Below are 16,449 nucleotides of genomic sequence, written 5' to 3'. Positions count from 1 at the left end.
AGCAAAGACATAAAGTTGAAAAAATTCTTTTGTAACCTTTGTGAAAGTGAGAGGTAATCTGAAAGGTTTCAAAATGCAGTGTTAATCTTAAAAATGAATCTGTTAAAATTTACAGCTGAGCCTCTGTAGAGTAAAGAATGTCACCAAATACTGGTCTTTAATTAAAGTAGACTATATCCTTAGGGCTTGAACCTTCCTGTGCTTATGTCTTTGACGATACAGCAAGCAGATTTCCATTTTTAGTAGGGACGCATTGCTGAAGAGTATTTAAATCTGCTGGGCCCTTATCCCACACTCAGAAAATCAATGCTGCAAATTTGAAGTTACATTTGTAGAGCAGTTACAAAGATCATGTTGAAGGCTTCCTCCAGAACTGAGGCAACTGTGTGAATTCTAGCTTCTGTTATTTGTACTTTTCTGTCTTAATAAAGAAGACACCCTCCTCCAAATTAAAAAAAAAATTAAGACTAACAATTGGCATAGATTTTCCTAGCATCAGCAGTGCAGAGGACATTGCTCTTGTTGCACTGATACCAAAATGCAGGTTCTGCAACATTGAAGAACAAAAAGTAAGCACTGATAGTTTGCCTTCCCCCCTCTTGCACTCTTTTTGTTTCTGATACTAATATCACACTCACTTTATGTTAGTACTGACATTTGACTTCATGTTAACTGTGAATCACAAGTCCCTCTTGATACAAAATATATGTTCACTTACGATCTTGACATAAATACTGCATTAAGTTGTATGGCTTTTTCTAGTGATAGGTTTCCTGACATTTCCCAGATGTTCTTTGTATCTTACTCTGTGCAACGAGCGTGAGAGATGCAAGAGCGGTATACTGTAGCAAGCCATAAGGGATGAATGAATATTTGAGAATAAATTATTTCTTGCCATGTGACGGCAGTGTGACTTATCATAATTCTCTGTGCAGTCCACCTAGCCTTGAGTCATGGGGGAGATGAGCTTAGAAGCCTGGACAAAACCAAAGAGGGTCCTGATCAGTGTTGACATTTTGGGCCAGAGCATCTTCACCAGTCTTGGAGGAGTCTCTGACAGAGGAATGGAGTTGGTCTGGAAAATCCTCCATTTACTTCCTCTGCCTCAAGAATTATCTTTGATGACCATAGATAATGCCCAGAATCAGGTATTCTCCCGAAATATTACCTCCTCTTGCCTCTTGGTAACAGGATATTAGTCTGTGAACCCAACAGGGTATTTCTTATGTTCTTATTAGAAGGATAAAAATACAGTATAGGGGCAGACAGGAGATGAAATCAAAGAATCATTTAGGTTGGAAAAGACCTTTTAAGTCCAGCAAGTCCAGCTATAAACCTAACACTGCTAAGGCCACCACTAGATGTCCCTAAGTACTGCATCCACATGTCTTTCAAATATCTTCAGGGACAGCTGACTCCACCACCTCTCTGGACAGCCTGTGCCAGTGCTTGATAACCCTTTCAGTGAAGAATTCTTTCCTGATATCCAATTTGAAGCTCCCCTGGCACAACTTGAGGCTGTTTCATCTTGTCCTATCACTTCTTACCTGGGAAAATGAGACTGACCCCATATCACTACAACCTCCTCTCAGGCAGTTGTAGGGAGCAATGAGGTCTCCCCTCAGCTTCCCCTCCTGCAGACTAACCAACCCCAGCTCCCCCCACCGCTCCTCACAGGGCTGGTGCCCCAGCCCCTTCCCCAGCCCCATGCCCGTCCCTGGGGCGCTCCAGCCCCGCAGTGTCTGTCTGGGAGCGGGGGGCCCAGCACCAAACCCGGGGTCCCCGCTGCGGCCGCACCAGTGCCCAGCACAGGGGGACGGGCACTGCCCTGGGCCTGCTGGCCACACGGTTTGGGACACAAGCCAGGGTGCTGTTGGCCACCTGAGCACACTGCTGGCTCATATTCAGCTGGCTCATATTCAGCTGGCTGTTGACCAAGACTTCCAGGTCCTTTTCCACCAGGAGGAATACATTCTAAATAATAACTTCAGACCAAAAAGAGTGACTTTTCTATAGCTGTCTTGTAAGTTGAGGCTAGGTTTGAAATTGATTTTTTTTCTTGCTTGTCTGTTTAACCTACCATGGATATTACATGACCCATTTTCTTTTCCTGCTTTATTTGTGTGGGTTCTTTGTATCTTCTTTGCGTGTTGAGTCACACAAATTTTGTGGTGCTGTGTAATCCAGTTATTAAAACTAAACTAACTTCACTTTTCTGAAAAATATTAATGACGATGTAGAGGCTGTCTCTGTCTATTGTCATCCTGGTGGGCTCTTCAGAGATTAAGACCAAAAGCCCCAACATTCATGTAATCAGATAATGCTGCCTGCATCTTTGGGGGTTGAGCAATTGTTTTAGTTTAATATAGTTTTCCAGAGCAAAACTACACAAAATTCTAAGCTCTTAATGCTTACAGCTATATATACACATTAATACCACCGTTAATACCTGCTCTAACTAGAAGAATCACGTGAGTGGCACCTTATGGTCTTACCTAAGTCTACATACCTGATATCATCTGATCTTGAACAGTAACTGTGTGCCTCAAGCCAGGTACTTCTGGGTGAACAAGGGCATCATTTCCCACTTAAGGCTTTGTTCCTTAACAGCTCTCTTCCTTCCTCCCTCTTCCCCTGATCTTCATTAGGTCACAGTGTAGGAAAGCAACCATGATGTACATGTTCCTGTGTCGGTAAAATAATCTGTGTTGCCTGCCTAGCTGAAAGAGTGGACATCAAATATGCATCCGAGAAATATTCTCTGCAGATCAGGGAGCTCATCCTTAAACTGAGTCAGTAGTTTATCTAAATTAGTACCTTTCTTTGGGTGTTAGTTTACCTTTGCTGTCTAGTCATTTTATCTTACTTACTTGTCTGCTGCATTAAGCAGTCTTGTGCTACCAGAAGTGTTAAAGGAGAAATTTACACAGACGTGGGTACCACTAGGTTTGCTTTAATCACAACTCAGAGCTGGGTCACCACCCCAGTGAGTGGCAGAGAACCAAGGGATACAGCACAGCTTATTTACACGTATCAAATCATTAGTCAGCATCCGAAGTTTTTAGGAGTTTCCTTTGGTCTTGTCAGTTCTACAAATCCATCACCTGACCCATAAAGAAGTTTTCAAAAATCTTCTGATATAGAACTGAATGCCTTAGCATGGTTTTATTGAGGGGAAAAAAAATAATTTAATTTCGCTGAAGAGCAATGTTTTTTTTCCTGGCAGTGTCCTTTTATCTTCTTTTTCTCACTAGCATAAAGAAAGGATTTCAGTATTTTGGAGCTGAAATTATGTGCAAACTTAGCATCGCCCTGCACAAGGGCAATCCTCAGTTTTGCATTTAGAGTAAATGGCAACAGAATGTTGCATGTTGTAAAAAGCTTGTGGTCAAAACATGAATTCTTCAGCCTTTGAATTCAGAAGGAATTTTGTCAGAGCTTGCTGCGGTACCCACTCTTCTACTTCTGTCAGCTCTCAGGGTATATGTACATTTTAGACTGCTCTGTAGAGAAGCTGTCTTTGGATTTCAGAAGCAACCTAATTCCAGAACTCCACACAGATAAGGTTGTGACAGGAGATGTCCTGTAAGGATAGGAGTGAGTGAATGTGTAGGTAATACTCTTCAGTGTTGGAGGTGAGTGTTTTCTCACCCTTTTTTGAGGGTTAAGACCTCATCTAGGTTTATGTCTGTCCTCTACCTGATACACAGGAGTTTTTCTGAAGTTCCTGCTCAGGAGGGGCGTTTTGAGGTTATACTGTTCTGGGGAGAGAGGTGTCTCCTGTTAAAATCCTGATTTGCTTCAATACTTCCGCATTCTTCAGAGCATAGAGTAAAATTAAGGGTTAGGGTTAAACCTAAGGTGAGAGCTTAAAAGTAAACTGTATAGTTATTCTTGTTTAGTCTGTCTGATTCAGTGTGTATTTTGTATTTAAACAAGCCAAAACAGCTTTAGCAGAATTTCACTCCATTGTTGTATTGACTAGTTCAGTTCCTCGAGAGCTGGCAGATTCTGTTCTGAAACAGGCACAGAAGGGAGTGAAATGTGTATCATCACCGAGTGTTCTCACCACTGAACTGTTCGGCATAAATGTAGGATGCAACTATGTCCATACTGCCTTTGTGAGTCTACTTACAAATTTAGGTTAAGAAAATTGAACAGTTTACTTAAGAAATGTAGAAACAAGCAATATCCACAGTTTCACTCAAACATATTACTGTAGGATGCTGGCACCTGAGTTCACAAATTTCAGAATTGAACTTTTAGTAAAAAAATTGTCTAGACCTACATACAGGTTGTACTTTCAACTTAAGCCTTCTACTTTAGAAGTTTAAAATTCTCTTAAAAACATGTAGCAGAACTAAAAATTATAAATTCAGTAATGTTTTTAAATGTTTTTAAAATGTTAGTTTATTCATCAGTAAACGTTTCAATATTGAGGAATCTCAGAACAGTCTTTTGAGATTTACAAACAAGCACTGAGATGCTTTTTGCCAAGATTATACTTGTCTTTTTCTTTTTGAACTGCTTGACTTGATCTGGATGAATTCGTTTAAAAGAGTAAAATGTTGTATAATGCTTGCATTAAACTGTAAATTAAGAAACAATATTCTGGTGTGTACAGATGCATTATCTTTTGAAGTCTGTATATTTACGATAGCTACTCCATGTTACTTCTGTCATCTGCTACTTTTTTAAGCTAATACCAAAAATATGTACAAATAAACCAGTGTCAGTGTTGTATTGACATGACTGAAATTAATTTATAATTTCAACTGATCATGTTACAGGGAGACTATAGCTGTAAACAAAAAATATCATAGAGTATATTAGACACTGTTTTCTGTCTTCTACAGATTTCCTGTTCTTCAAGTCCAACTGTAACATCAGGTTCTGGTAGCAGTAGTTCTTTATCACCCCTTGGACCTCTTTGTAGACAGAGATCATTAGGGAATGGCGTTCTGTGTTCTGAGTCTAGCACGTCAGGTGTTTCTTCACCAACATCTAGCTATCCAAAAGCACCAGGCTTTGAACGAGAAGATCAGGTATGTGAATAATATGGGTCTAGAAGTACTAATGTAGTCTTCAGTTAAATTAGATTCAGCAGAAAATGTTGTCTGCCTTATGTATCAGCACTGATTTGGGTAATTTAGAACACAGTTTGGAACCCTTTTCTTCAGTGAGCTAAACTGCATCAAATTACAGTTGTCACAGGCCAGGAACACTCATGCAAACGGTCATTGCAGCTCTCCTGACGTGCAGTAAATTCTAACTTTGCAGGAATTAAGTGACTGTCATTTTGAGCCTGTGTTTCCAAGAACAGAACAAGATAACAATGGGAAAAAAATCATATCTAGACTTGGTAGGATTCAGTTTTAATTGTTGAAAATTGATGGTGAAAGGATGAATTACTTTCTGGCTGTTGATACTATTTATGAGTTCCAATCTTAGATTAATTTCAGTCTGTTTCTTCTCCCACCTGCAGCTGCCTCTCTCCTGGGACAAGTTCATTGTTGAGACAGACATAGATGATAAAATATAACAAGCCTCTTAGAGAGAGATATGTAGCATTAGCAATGAGAGGAGAGTGGTTGAAATATAAGTTGGTGAGGAGTTACAGTCCTTTAGTCTGGAGGTGGGGAGAAAACAAGCAATGCTAGAGACTGTTGGGAGAAGGGAAGACTGATATTTTTCAGGGATATGAAACAGCTCTGATAGCCTGCGAGAAAAAAGATGAAAGCCCAGTATTTACCTGTTAAAGTATTTTTTTCTTTCTGTATTATAATACTAGTTACACTTCTAAATTGTCAGAAGGGACCTATTTTAAAGGAGCTCCAATGACACATTTAAATAAGCTGCAGCCAAGCTGATCAGCCACCTTGCAAACCTGTGACTTGTTGGAATCGATTTCTGTAACCTGAGATACACAGAGAAGTGCAGAAGTAAAAGCCAGAAGAAGCACGGAAGGCAGGGAAGTGGATTTTGTAAATGGTAACTTGTTGCAGGTGATGGTGAGATCATTACTCTGAACTTCTCCAGGCAGGGTCGCTTTCTGACATGTAGATGTTCAGATGGACTATAGGTTGGAGTCATATAGGTTGGTCATTGTGACAGAAAAGATTTCCATCTTCCAATATAGAGAACAAGTGATCATTGGTCAAATATCATGGAAACAATGCAGTTAGATGTCAGCTGGCTGCTTTCTGAACATGAGTCAGCCATAACCGGAAAATGGCGTAGCCATTGGTGAAGATCTGTTCTGCTGTTTTGGTCAGTTAATGAGTAATCTACTGCTGCAAATAATGGGTCTCGGCAGCAAAAATGTCATGTGCTTGCATTTTAGTGGCCACATTTAATCTCTTTAGAGAGAAAGCAGTGACAGACTTCGCAATAGATAAAAAAGTACCTAGAGTGGTGGGAGGCATATAAAGGAGAGTTGTTACTGCTAGAGAGATTTCACTACAAGACACATTAAGAATATCCCAAAGGAAGTGAGGAACAGACACAAGACTGCTCAAAGGCAGCAGGAAGAACAATTTTTTGCCGAAGGAGACAGCACCTTGCAGAGTTTACTGCAATTTGGGAAGTCACTGAAAATTCCTGGCCTGACAAGAACAGAGATCCTTTGATCCTGCTCTGCAAGGAGCAAGGGGGCAAAGGAAGTGCTTAGAATTCCCTTGTATTTAAGTGTGTTGTCTTAGTTTCAAAAGTTACTTTATTATAAAATTGTGTTCACAGAAAATCTGCCCTTTTATTTGAAGGGAATTTTGTTTGTTTGTTTTTTATTTTTTTATTATTTGTAGCAGGATCACTTTTAAGGGAAAATCAAGACAGTTCCACTCAAACTTTTGGCTACCTCAGGTTTCTATCCCACCAACCTCTGGCAAGAGTATTCCCCATCCAGTGATTGTTGGGGACATGTTATTTCTGTCACAGCATAATGCTAACATGGATACTTATTTTTTAGACCAGAAATAACTTGCATGTTTTCAGTTATGCATATAAATGGAACAAGTGCAACTTCTGTTCCTTTTCCATGTGGCAATTTACTCTGTGATCATTAAAATTTAATACTCCATGTGGGACCGCAGTAAGGGAAATTAAGTCAGCCTGTTGAAGATATCATTACAGAGATGCCACTGACCCTTCATAAACTAATAATACATTTTACAGCAATCACTTATTAAGTTCATGTATTACAGAGGTTTTCGTCTTTCAGGCAAAGCATCGAAGCTTTCCAGCTGAGAATCAGCAGAAAATAAATGAACAAGACAACAAGCAGGTATTGCCAAAAGCTAAAGATGATCAGGGGGCTGAAACACCTGTGCTCTGAAGAAATGTTGAGAAAGTTGGGGTGGTTTGGCCTGAGGAAGAGAAGGCTTCAGGGAGACCTTATTGCGGCCTTCCAATGCTTGAAAAGGGCTTTTAAGAAAGATGGAGAAAGACTTTTTACCAGGGCCCATAGTGATAGGACAAGGGGCAATGTTTTTAAACCGAAAGAGGGTAGATTTAGGTTGGATATAATTTCAAAAATCTTTATAAGGGTGGTGAGGCACAGGAACAGGTTGCCCAGGGAAGGTGTGGACGCCCCATCCCTGGAAGTGTTCAAGGTTGGGTCGGGTGGGGGTTTTGAGCATCATTTCAGGCATTTCATCTAATGAAAGTTGCCCCTGCCCACGGAAGAGGAAGTTGAACTAGATGATCTTTAAAGGTCCCTTCCAACCCAAACCTTTCTATGATTCTCTGGAGGTGTGTAGTCCATCTGTCCCCTTGTCAAAATAGGGTCAGCTAGAGCAGGCTGCTCAGTGCCTTCTGTAGTAGTGTGTTGAGTATCTCCAAAACTGAAGACTCCACAGCTTCTTTGGGCAACATGTCCCAGTGTTTGGCCACGATTGCAGTACAGTATTTTTTTATGTGTAAGTGAAACTTTGTGTATTTCAGTTTATGCCCATGTTTAAAGAAAAAATTATTAATTCTCATGGTCATTACTGGCCTCAGTCTTGCACTATATCTAGCTTTGAAATAGAAGGTTTCTGTGGTATTTGTAGAAGTCAATAGCATAGATACTACACAACCACGACTTGTTATACAGAAGGCAATGACAGGATGTGTTGATTGATTCAGTTACAGTTAAATGTTTTCATTAACTAAAAGATTGGAAGGAATAAAAAAAAAAAAGCAATAAAGGGAATTGAAATACTCTGCACCAAGTTCCTGTAGACTTTGTGAAGTTATTTTCCAGTTTAGAATGTTACATGGTTACATATTGTTTTAGTTTCCTATATTATATAATTCAAATGTGTGATTTGTATGAAAAAAATGTTCAGCTAGAAAAAAGTACCACAGGTACAAGTTGTTCATTATATAACGTGATACATGTGTGCTGTGTGGTCATGTTTCTCAGCTATCTAAAGACAACATCAGTTTATGCACCAATCGCATTTAGGTTAAATGAGAAAATTTACAGATAAAAAAAATATGTGTATAAATGCATAATGAAATTGTACAATTCCTCAGTAGATACTTTCCTTTTGAAAAGATACATCAGGCTTCACCTAAAGAATTATGTTTGTAGAGTGCATTTGCAAGTATTCAAATTCCTTTTTTCTGAAAGCAGAATTCCCTCATATGGTAGTGATGTCTAGCCACACTGGAGAAATGCACTTGCTGGTAAATGATAATGAAAAATTATCCTAATGTATTAATTCTGAGGGTTCCTCTGGATTTCTTTCTGTTGGAATTAAAGTAACTACTTTAAAAAATATATTCTGTTCATTTAACATGCTTGTACAAACATTGGTGTAAATGTGTTTATGTGTGTATACATATGTGGTTTGTTTTTTTTAACAGAACCATCTCAGTGTTTTTTCAGCAGTTAACCCACTTGCTTCAAGTATAACTTCCAGTCTGGCCTCCAGTGTTGGATCAGATAGTTCATCTCCTACAAGTGTGTCTGCTATCAGTGCCAAAGCTCTCCCGTTCTATTCCAGCAGTAACACAATTGAATCAGTAATAGGTAAGTCTTAACATTTAATCTCCAATTGTACATGTGTTGTTGCATTATTTAAGTTCTTATTGTTGTAGGTGTGTACAACATTAATGTCTTCTTTATTGTATGCAATTAAAAGCAGTATCTGAAATTTTATTTAAATGTTCTCACCCAAAATCATGATTCACAAGGTCTTCAAGGAAGCGTAGGAATGAGTGAATGGGACATTTAAACTGGAATTTTGGCATGAGTATTGGCCAGTGATTTAAAAACAATGTGTAAAATCTCTGTAATGCAGCTCACTGTTGCTAGAAGTGCTCTCTCCTCAACTTCTGTTTGTAGGCTTATGAGATTTATTTTTTTTGTTTTTAATGTTACCATAGCATGTGCAATTACGGATCTTAATGTGTTTGTGTGAAAATGGGAGATTTTTCTTCAGCTAACTGTGTATTCTCCAGTCTGGTTACTTGTATGATCAAGGACAAAATCTTTTGTTTACACTATGTGGACCAGATCTGAAAGGACACAGAGAGGGGGAGCCCTTGCTTTCTGGGTGCACAAGACAGATTCTGGGAAATACTCGCTTCCAAAATTTCTGTTATTAGCCCAAAGCCTTTCCCATGGTTCCAACCAGCTAGACTGTTTATGTGGAAAATGGTAAAAGGAGATAAATACTTCAGTAATAATTAGACACCGGGAACTTCAAAACTGGTCGTGGTACTCCTGCTGTGGTCTCAGAGGGGCTGGATAGAGGGGAATAATTGCTTCCCCTAACTTGCTGGCTACACTTTTACTAGCACAGGCCAATGTGCTGTTAACTTTTATTGCCACAGAACATGCTGAACATGTCACTCATCAGAATTCCTAGGTCTGTTTCTGCAGTCCGCCTTTCTGATTGTTTGGCCCTCAGCCTGTACTGCTGCAAGGGTTTACTCTGTCCCAGGTGCAGCATTATTCTGTTTGCCTTTGTTGAACTTCCTGGGGTTTCTGTCAGTCCAGCTCCCCAGCCTTTTGAGGTCCCTCTGAGCCGCAGTCCTGCCATCAACTGTATCAGCTGCTCCCCATAATTTAGTGTTATTCACAAAGTTGTTGAAATTTCTGGCACTTTTACACTGAAAGTGGATTACTGAGGAGGCCGTGGCAGGAAATGTTACACTTTGAAAGATGCTGTATTTCACATTCTGTGCTGTAAGTCCCATGATTACGGAGCTGATGTGATTAGCTGGTGTACTTGAAGCTTTCTGTGTTTAAATCGATGTGTAGCAGCGACCAGGAGACTGCAGGCAGTGAGTCAGCACTTCAGCATGGTAAGTTAGGCATTTGCTCTCTTAATATTTTCAGGAAAGAAACCTATGCAGAATATTGAGTAATGGGTCTCTTTCTGCAGTCTCACAAGTGTATAGCTTGCTTTCCATAAAGGTTTGTTTGATGATTTGTGTGTTAGATTTGAAAATAACTTTTAAATTATTTTTAAATTTCAGAATTAGAATGAGCAGAATTTTAGTTTAGAAATGCAAGTAATATAATTTCATCATCTTACAGTTAATATTTTAAGGTATACTATGGAATGAAATCATGTTTTTGTCAAGATAAGCATTGCTTCTGGAATAAGTAGAGGCTAGTTGGCTGTGACAAGTTACTCATATAACAATAAAAATCATGATCTAATTTCTGTATACCAGACATGGTGCTAATTCAGTATAATTTTAAAATCGTGATATACTGAACAAGTATTGCAAAGTTGTTTAAACAGTGATATGCTATGTTTCCTGTGTCTCAGTGTGATTGCATTATTGAGCGTAAGAGACTCTTGATTCCTCTGAGTTAAACTATGCTTCTGCTGTCTACAGATGTTTTTTCTAAAACAGTTTCCAGTATCTTATGTTTGTTAACACAATATGAATCATAAAATATGTGCCTCATGTATGTATAAGTTAGTTACTTTATGGTAACTGCATAGATATTTTTTTTTCCTTAAAATAATATAATATACATGTAAGTTCTTTTTCCAGAGTTCTGCTTTGTGGATATACAGAATGGCATTGAAAATAAACTGCTGCATGTAATCTGAATAGAGCAGAAAAATAAGACATTATTGTAGAACAGAAAATAACTACATAGTGCCCTTGTAGGAAGTGGTAGATTGAAGAGTTGTGAAAAAAGGGATAGAAAAAGAGCTGCAGCAAGGGAAGAGGCTAGGTGATTATGGAAAAAGGGGATGATTGGTTTTGGATAAAGGATTAGGGGAAATGCAGGAGGGTTACGTTAGGAAGGACTAAGGAAGCTTTGTCAGACAGTGGGGTCTGTAGCCCTTTCTGTGGCCCTTTATGTTATGAGGAGCTCCAAGCCCTCTCTGTCTGTTCCCTGAGTAATAGTCTGCAAGAGCTGGGGAAGAGAAGGGTGCAGCGGATTTGGGTATAAGCATATCAATCAGAACTAGTATTTAGCACTGAGGCTTGGGCAATATGTTGAAAACTGAGGAATGATGGAGTGGAAGAAGGTTTATTGCTGCAGTCTACTTCTGTCAGAGTCAAGGGAGATGGGTTGTCTGGTTTTGTTCTGGTAAAAAAAAAAAAAAAAAAAAGCAGCAGCCTAATCTAAGAACATAAAAGCTGCAGCATGTTTTAAGTCCTGAAAATGAAAGGGAGGTGGGGAAAAAAGATAAATTAGGTCAGTAAAGTGTCAAAAGGAGACAGATTTGGAGAGGAGTAAACAGGGAATGAGCAACAGTGAAGGGAAATGACTCAAGTGGTAGTAGGGATAAGGTGGGACCTTAACATTAGGGGACATCTGCCAGCCTGATACTCAGCCCTGTTGTCTGTGTTAGGTTCTGGCTGGACATCCTGCTGGGATGTTTTGGTTGCTTCCATTGCTTTCTCTTGAATACCAGCATGGAGATTTTGCTTGTCTGGGAGACTTGCCATTCAAGGAAAATGGATGTCTCTCCATTTGCTTCCCATGTGTGCTGTGATCTTAAGATGCTGTCCATGTTTTCTCCCAGTACTCCAATGACTTTCCACCATGTGTGGTGGAATTTGAGAAAGCTAGAAGGTATCAGAAATTAAGCTTCAAAAATCTAGGTAATAAACAGTAAGGAGTCGTGCCAGTCCTTGTGGTAGGGGAGAACACGTGTGGCAGGGTGAGTTAAGACCTCATGTGAGCAGAATATGATAGGTTAATGATTTAGTAAGGGTGCAGGCTTAGATCTGACCTGCTATTTGAGCAGTATGATTTGTGTCAGCCTTGTGCTTTGCTCTGGCTTGGTGTACTTGCATAGTGATACACTGAGCCAGACACTGCAAATAACTTTGAATGTTAATAACATCTGGGTGATGTGGGGAATTGCAAGAGCTTGAAAAAAACTAGTTTGTTTCCCTTTTGAAAGCTATTGATGGTGCTGAAGGTGGGATTTTAAAGCCTCTCTTTCAGTCAATGATTGAGATAATTTTGAATTCTTTGAAAGAAAGTGGAACAGTTTCACTTGGTGAAAGTGAGAGGGATCTCTCCCAGAACATCCTGCAGCTTACTGATGAGAGGTTTGCTCTCACAGGTGTATGGTAGCTCTGCACAAAGGATGTTGAGACAGGGTTCACATGTGAAGATTTATTATAGGGTTGCATGGCTTATGGCACGTAATGGTGAAAATTATTTCCAGATAAATGTAGAAGCATAAGAAAAGAGAGAGAGAAGAAAGAGAATGAGAAAACCGTCCCAGTGGACAAGTGGGAAAAGACATGATAGGCAGAGCAAACAAGCATCCTTCCTCTCTTGGGCATCCTCTCCAGTGCAGCAGCTGATTCTCTCTCACATAATAATTTTCCCATATTAACTGTATTAACTATAGTTTTTCATCAAGACTGTCCCAAACTCCTTATGGGCTCTTCCTGCTTGCAATGTTTCTGGTGTTAATTGGAGCACACTTTGGTCAGTAGATGGTGCTGCGTGCTAGCTGGTTGGTGAGCTGTGTCCAAAGGGATTACCGGGCCCCTCTAATTCAAATCAAAAGCTACCATCAGGAGTAGGAGAAGAGGAGGAAGTGTGTTCTCACACCAGTGGCAATCCCTGCCCTGTGAACCCACCATGAGAATGCTCTGAAGCTGGCTGGTGCCAGATGGCGAGCATAGCAAGATAGTGAGCATGAGAACAAGGAAGGAGACATACTGTCCCAGAGGCGCTGGAAGGCACTGCCAGAGCAGAGGGGTGGAAGAGCAAGATAGGCAGCTTACGGTGTTGCAAGTGAAAGGCCCTAACACACCTGTGAAAGGTAAAGACAGGGTAAGGCTCACAGCAGCAACGGAGGTCCAGAACCTGGTATTTAATCTGGGTTTCACGCAGCACTTGCAGCCACTCTATGCCTTGAGTCATCAGGTAAAAGGAAACCGTCTCTCCCCACCTTACAGTATTGTACAGAAGGGCTCACTTAGGCACCTGTCTCCAAGAGAAGGTTATTGTTGCCAAACTGAAAACCCAGGGTATATCCCTTCAGGCTAAATTGCAGATACAGAGGGAGCTTCCTCCCCGACTGCTCGACACCAAGCTGATGTATCAGTTCTGCTGAAAGATCAGGGTTACTGTTTGGGCACAACTCCGTACTGCTGAAGTTGTGTTGCTTTTGAGACCCAGACTAGTAACTCTTCACAAAGAGTTGTGTTAACTCTTCAGCTCTCTTTGTCACAGGCATCACTGTGTAGTATGTGAACTTTATCTCTTAACTGGTATTTTGTTCTGGACAGCTTAGGCAGCTTCCTGAACTGGAAGCTCGCAGACTGTGGAGTCAAGTAGCCTGGTCAACATTGGAAATGCCTATACGTAATAACACTGCACTGATCTCATATTAATGATCCACATAGTCCTTTCAGTTTCTGACTTGTAGCACTTTTACAACTGTCTAGTACTTCTGCCAAAGATTTTCTGCAGTTCACAGTGCCTAACGTTTAGCACTAGGCCATGAGAGATGAATCAGTCCAATTCCAAAGGAATCAAGAGATTCCTTTTGGATCTTCTGAAAACTTTTACACAAGCTGATGTGTCTTCTGTTTCTGTTTGTACCTTTTCAACTCATTTAGGCTTTGTGCCAATTTTTAATAATGATTTTCAACATAAAATCTAAAAATCCTTTAGAGAGGTGATTGCTATCACTAACCACAGTGACTAGGATCATCACTTTTCTCCCTGTAAAATCAGCGTTTATGCAGACTTGTCTCCTGTCTTCCTGACTGTGCAGTTGTTCAACATTAGTTAAAGTATAGGTACAGAGGGGCAAATTACTTAATTCTTCCTCTTAACTTCTTTTCTGCACACATAGAGGTATCAGGGCAAAACCGCCCATCTTCTAACACTTTATAAGCAGTGGACCTAGTAATAAGTATACTGATAAGAACTTTTTCTTGACATTGCTTAGAGACATTTTAGACCAACATAAGCATTAAAAGCAAAGGCAGTCTAACTGCTAAGTCTAAAAAAAATGTGATTTTTTAATTTTATTTTAAAATATTGCACATTTTCACTTGAATATTCTGACATTCCTTAGATCTGTGTACCCTGATACGTAAATTAGTTACCCCGAGGGCTACCTGTTGAAAGGGGCATTTACAGTGCCTTCCCTCAGGTGTATAATACCTGGGTTTCTTCAGTAATAATAAAAAATATATTTACATAGGTATCCAAATTTTATTTTTCTTCTTTCTCTGTTGATGTACATCTAAGCACAGCAGGTGACACGGATTTGTGGAAAATCCAGATAGATGGCCACCTCTCCTTTATCCTCTGTTCATCTTACCAGTATAAAGAACCGTAATAGCTTTTATATGAAGGTTTTCCCTTTTAGAAAATAGAGAGGATATCCTTCGCTGTGTGTCAATAGTGTGCTTAAGATGATGACCTAGATGTGAAAGGTTCTGCGATGGAAGCACTTACAAAAATCGTCAAACAAATTTTTGTTGTGGTTTAATCCCACCTGGTAACTAAGTGCCACACAGCCGCTCACTTGCTTCATCCTCACCCAGGGGGATGAGAAGGAGAATTGGAGAGGAAAGTAAAACTCGAGGGTTGAGATAAGAACAATTTACTAATTGAAATAAAATAAGAACAAAAGAATAATAGTAACGATAACAGTAACAGTTGTAATGAAAAGTCGGGAGAAGGGGGGAGGAATGAAATCCAAAGGGAAGGGAGGAAAGAGAACCCGTGACGCACGGCACAACTGCTCACCCCCCGCTGACCGATGCCCAGCCAGTCCCCGAGCAGCGACCAATAGGCAGCCCCAACCACCCCCCCTCAGTTTATATACCAAGCAGGATGGCCCATGGTATGGAAATGCCCCTCCGGCTGGTTCAGGCCAGCTGACCCCGCTGTGTCCCCTCCCAGCTTCCCGTGCCCCTCCAGCCCCCCAGCAAGGCCTGAGAAACCAAGAAGTCCCTGATGGCACTGTTCCCACACCAGATCCAATACACAGCACTGCACTAACCACCGAGAAGAAAATTAACTCTATCCCAACTGAAACCAGGACAATTTTCCTCATTTCAGCCATGACAGTTTTACGGATAATTCAAGGATAATTCATTGATACAATGTTTTGTTTAACAGGTTCTGCTTTAGATTTGCATTTTAAGGATGTGAACGTCGCATCTATAGATAGAGATTTAGAAGATCAAGAAGGCAGTGACCTTGGATTAGCAAGTAAGAGGTCCAGTTTATAAAATTACGTTCGTTTTAAATACCTTTCTTACCTTTCTGAACTGTTACTCATCCAAATAGTTACAGACAGCAAAGACTTTGAGGAAAAGTCCTCAGTTTTTTGTAACTGAGTTTTTTAATAGTTTTTTTGCAGCTGTTTAAGTTTGTGGTGTAAGGGGGTTGCACTGCTACCATCCTGTCTGTATTTTGTAAGAGATCGGTCTATTAAATATTTTTTGAGGGGCTAACGTGCTTAATGACTTGGGCCCATGGACATGATAGTTAATGGAAGGACCTACATGCCTGTACTGGAAGGCATTATGCTTGGGCTTGACTGCCTGCGTGTTGAGCGCTGCCATGTCTGACACCAGGCAGTATGTGCTGTGGGGACCAACAAGTACTTCCATGATTAGGTGGTTGCTGAGAAGGGGGAGTGAGGATAATTCTTGAGGAGAAGGAGCTAGCAACCTTTAGGACTTTAATACTTGCAAGTTAGGGACTGAGTATTTCTATGAATCTAACCTGGAACGAGCAATTTAGTTGAAGGTTGGGAAGTATTCAGCCATTTGGCCTCCTCTGGGAAAGGAGAGGAAGAAGCAGCAAAGGAGGTTGGTGCAGGGAAGAGACAGCAGAGAGGAAAGGTGAAGGGTAGGGAACATCAAGAAATTAAAATGTCACCTTCTCTTTGTGAAAGCAGAAAAGGGAAAATAATTGAGAGAAAAAAAAAAAAAACAAACAGAAAAACAGGAGGTGAAAACTGAGGAACTATAATTTCATTATCATAT

General features: G+C 40.2%; 1 protein-coding gene across 13 annotated transcripts in view; it reads left to right on the top strand.

The window, feature by feature from the left end:
- UNKL (unk like zinc finger) overlaps positions 1–16,449 on the top strand; it is a 60,730-nt gene that overhangs the window by 31,540 nt on the left and 12,741 nt on the right. For 12 of the 13 annotated variants that reach the window (XM_037385625.1, XM_037385619.1, XM_037385627.1 and 9 more), the window contains 4 exons: positions 4,857–5,045; positions 7,220–7,282; positions 8,851–9,016; positions 15,575–15,667. In XM_037385625.1, coding sequence (XP_037241522.1) covers positions 4,857–5,045; positions 7,220–7,282; positions 8,851–9,016; positions 15,575–15,667 — 511 coding nt within the window. The remainder of the gene's footprint in view (positions 1–4,856; positions 5,046–7,219; positions 7,283–8,850; positions 9,017–15,574; positions 15,668–16,449) is intronic. The other variant, XM_037385620.1, reaches the window with a different exon arrangement.

The sequence above is a fragment of the Falco rusticolus genome, chromosome 4, assembly GCF_015220075.1.
Source record: "Falco rusticolus isolate bFalRus1 chromosome 4, bFalRus1.pri, whole genome shotgun sequence".
NCBI classification, from domain to species: Eukaryota; Metazoa; Chordata; class Aves; order Falconiformes; family Falconidae; genus Falco; species Falco rusticolus.
Note: the sequence above shows the minus strand (reverse complement) of the source record. Positions and strands in the feature narration are given on the sequence as shown.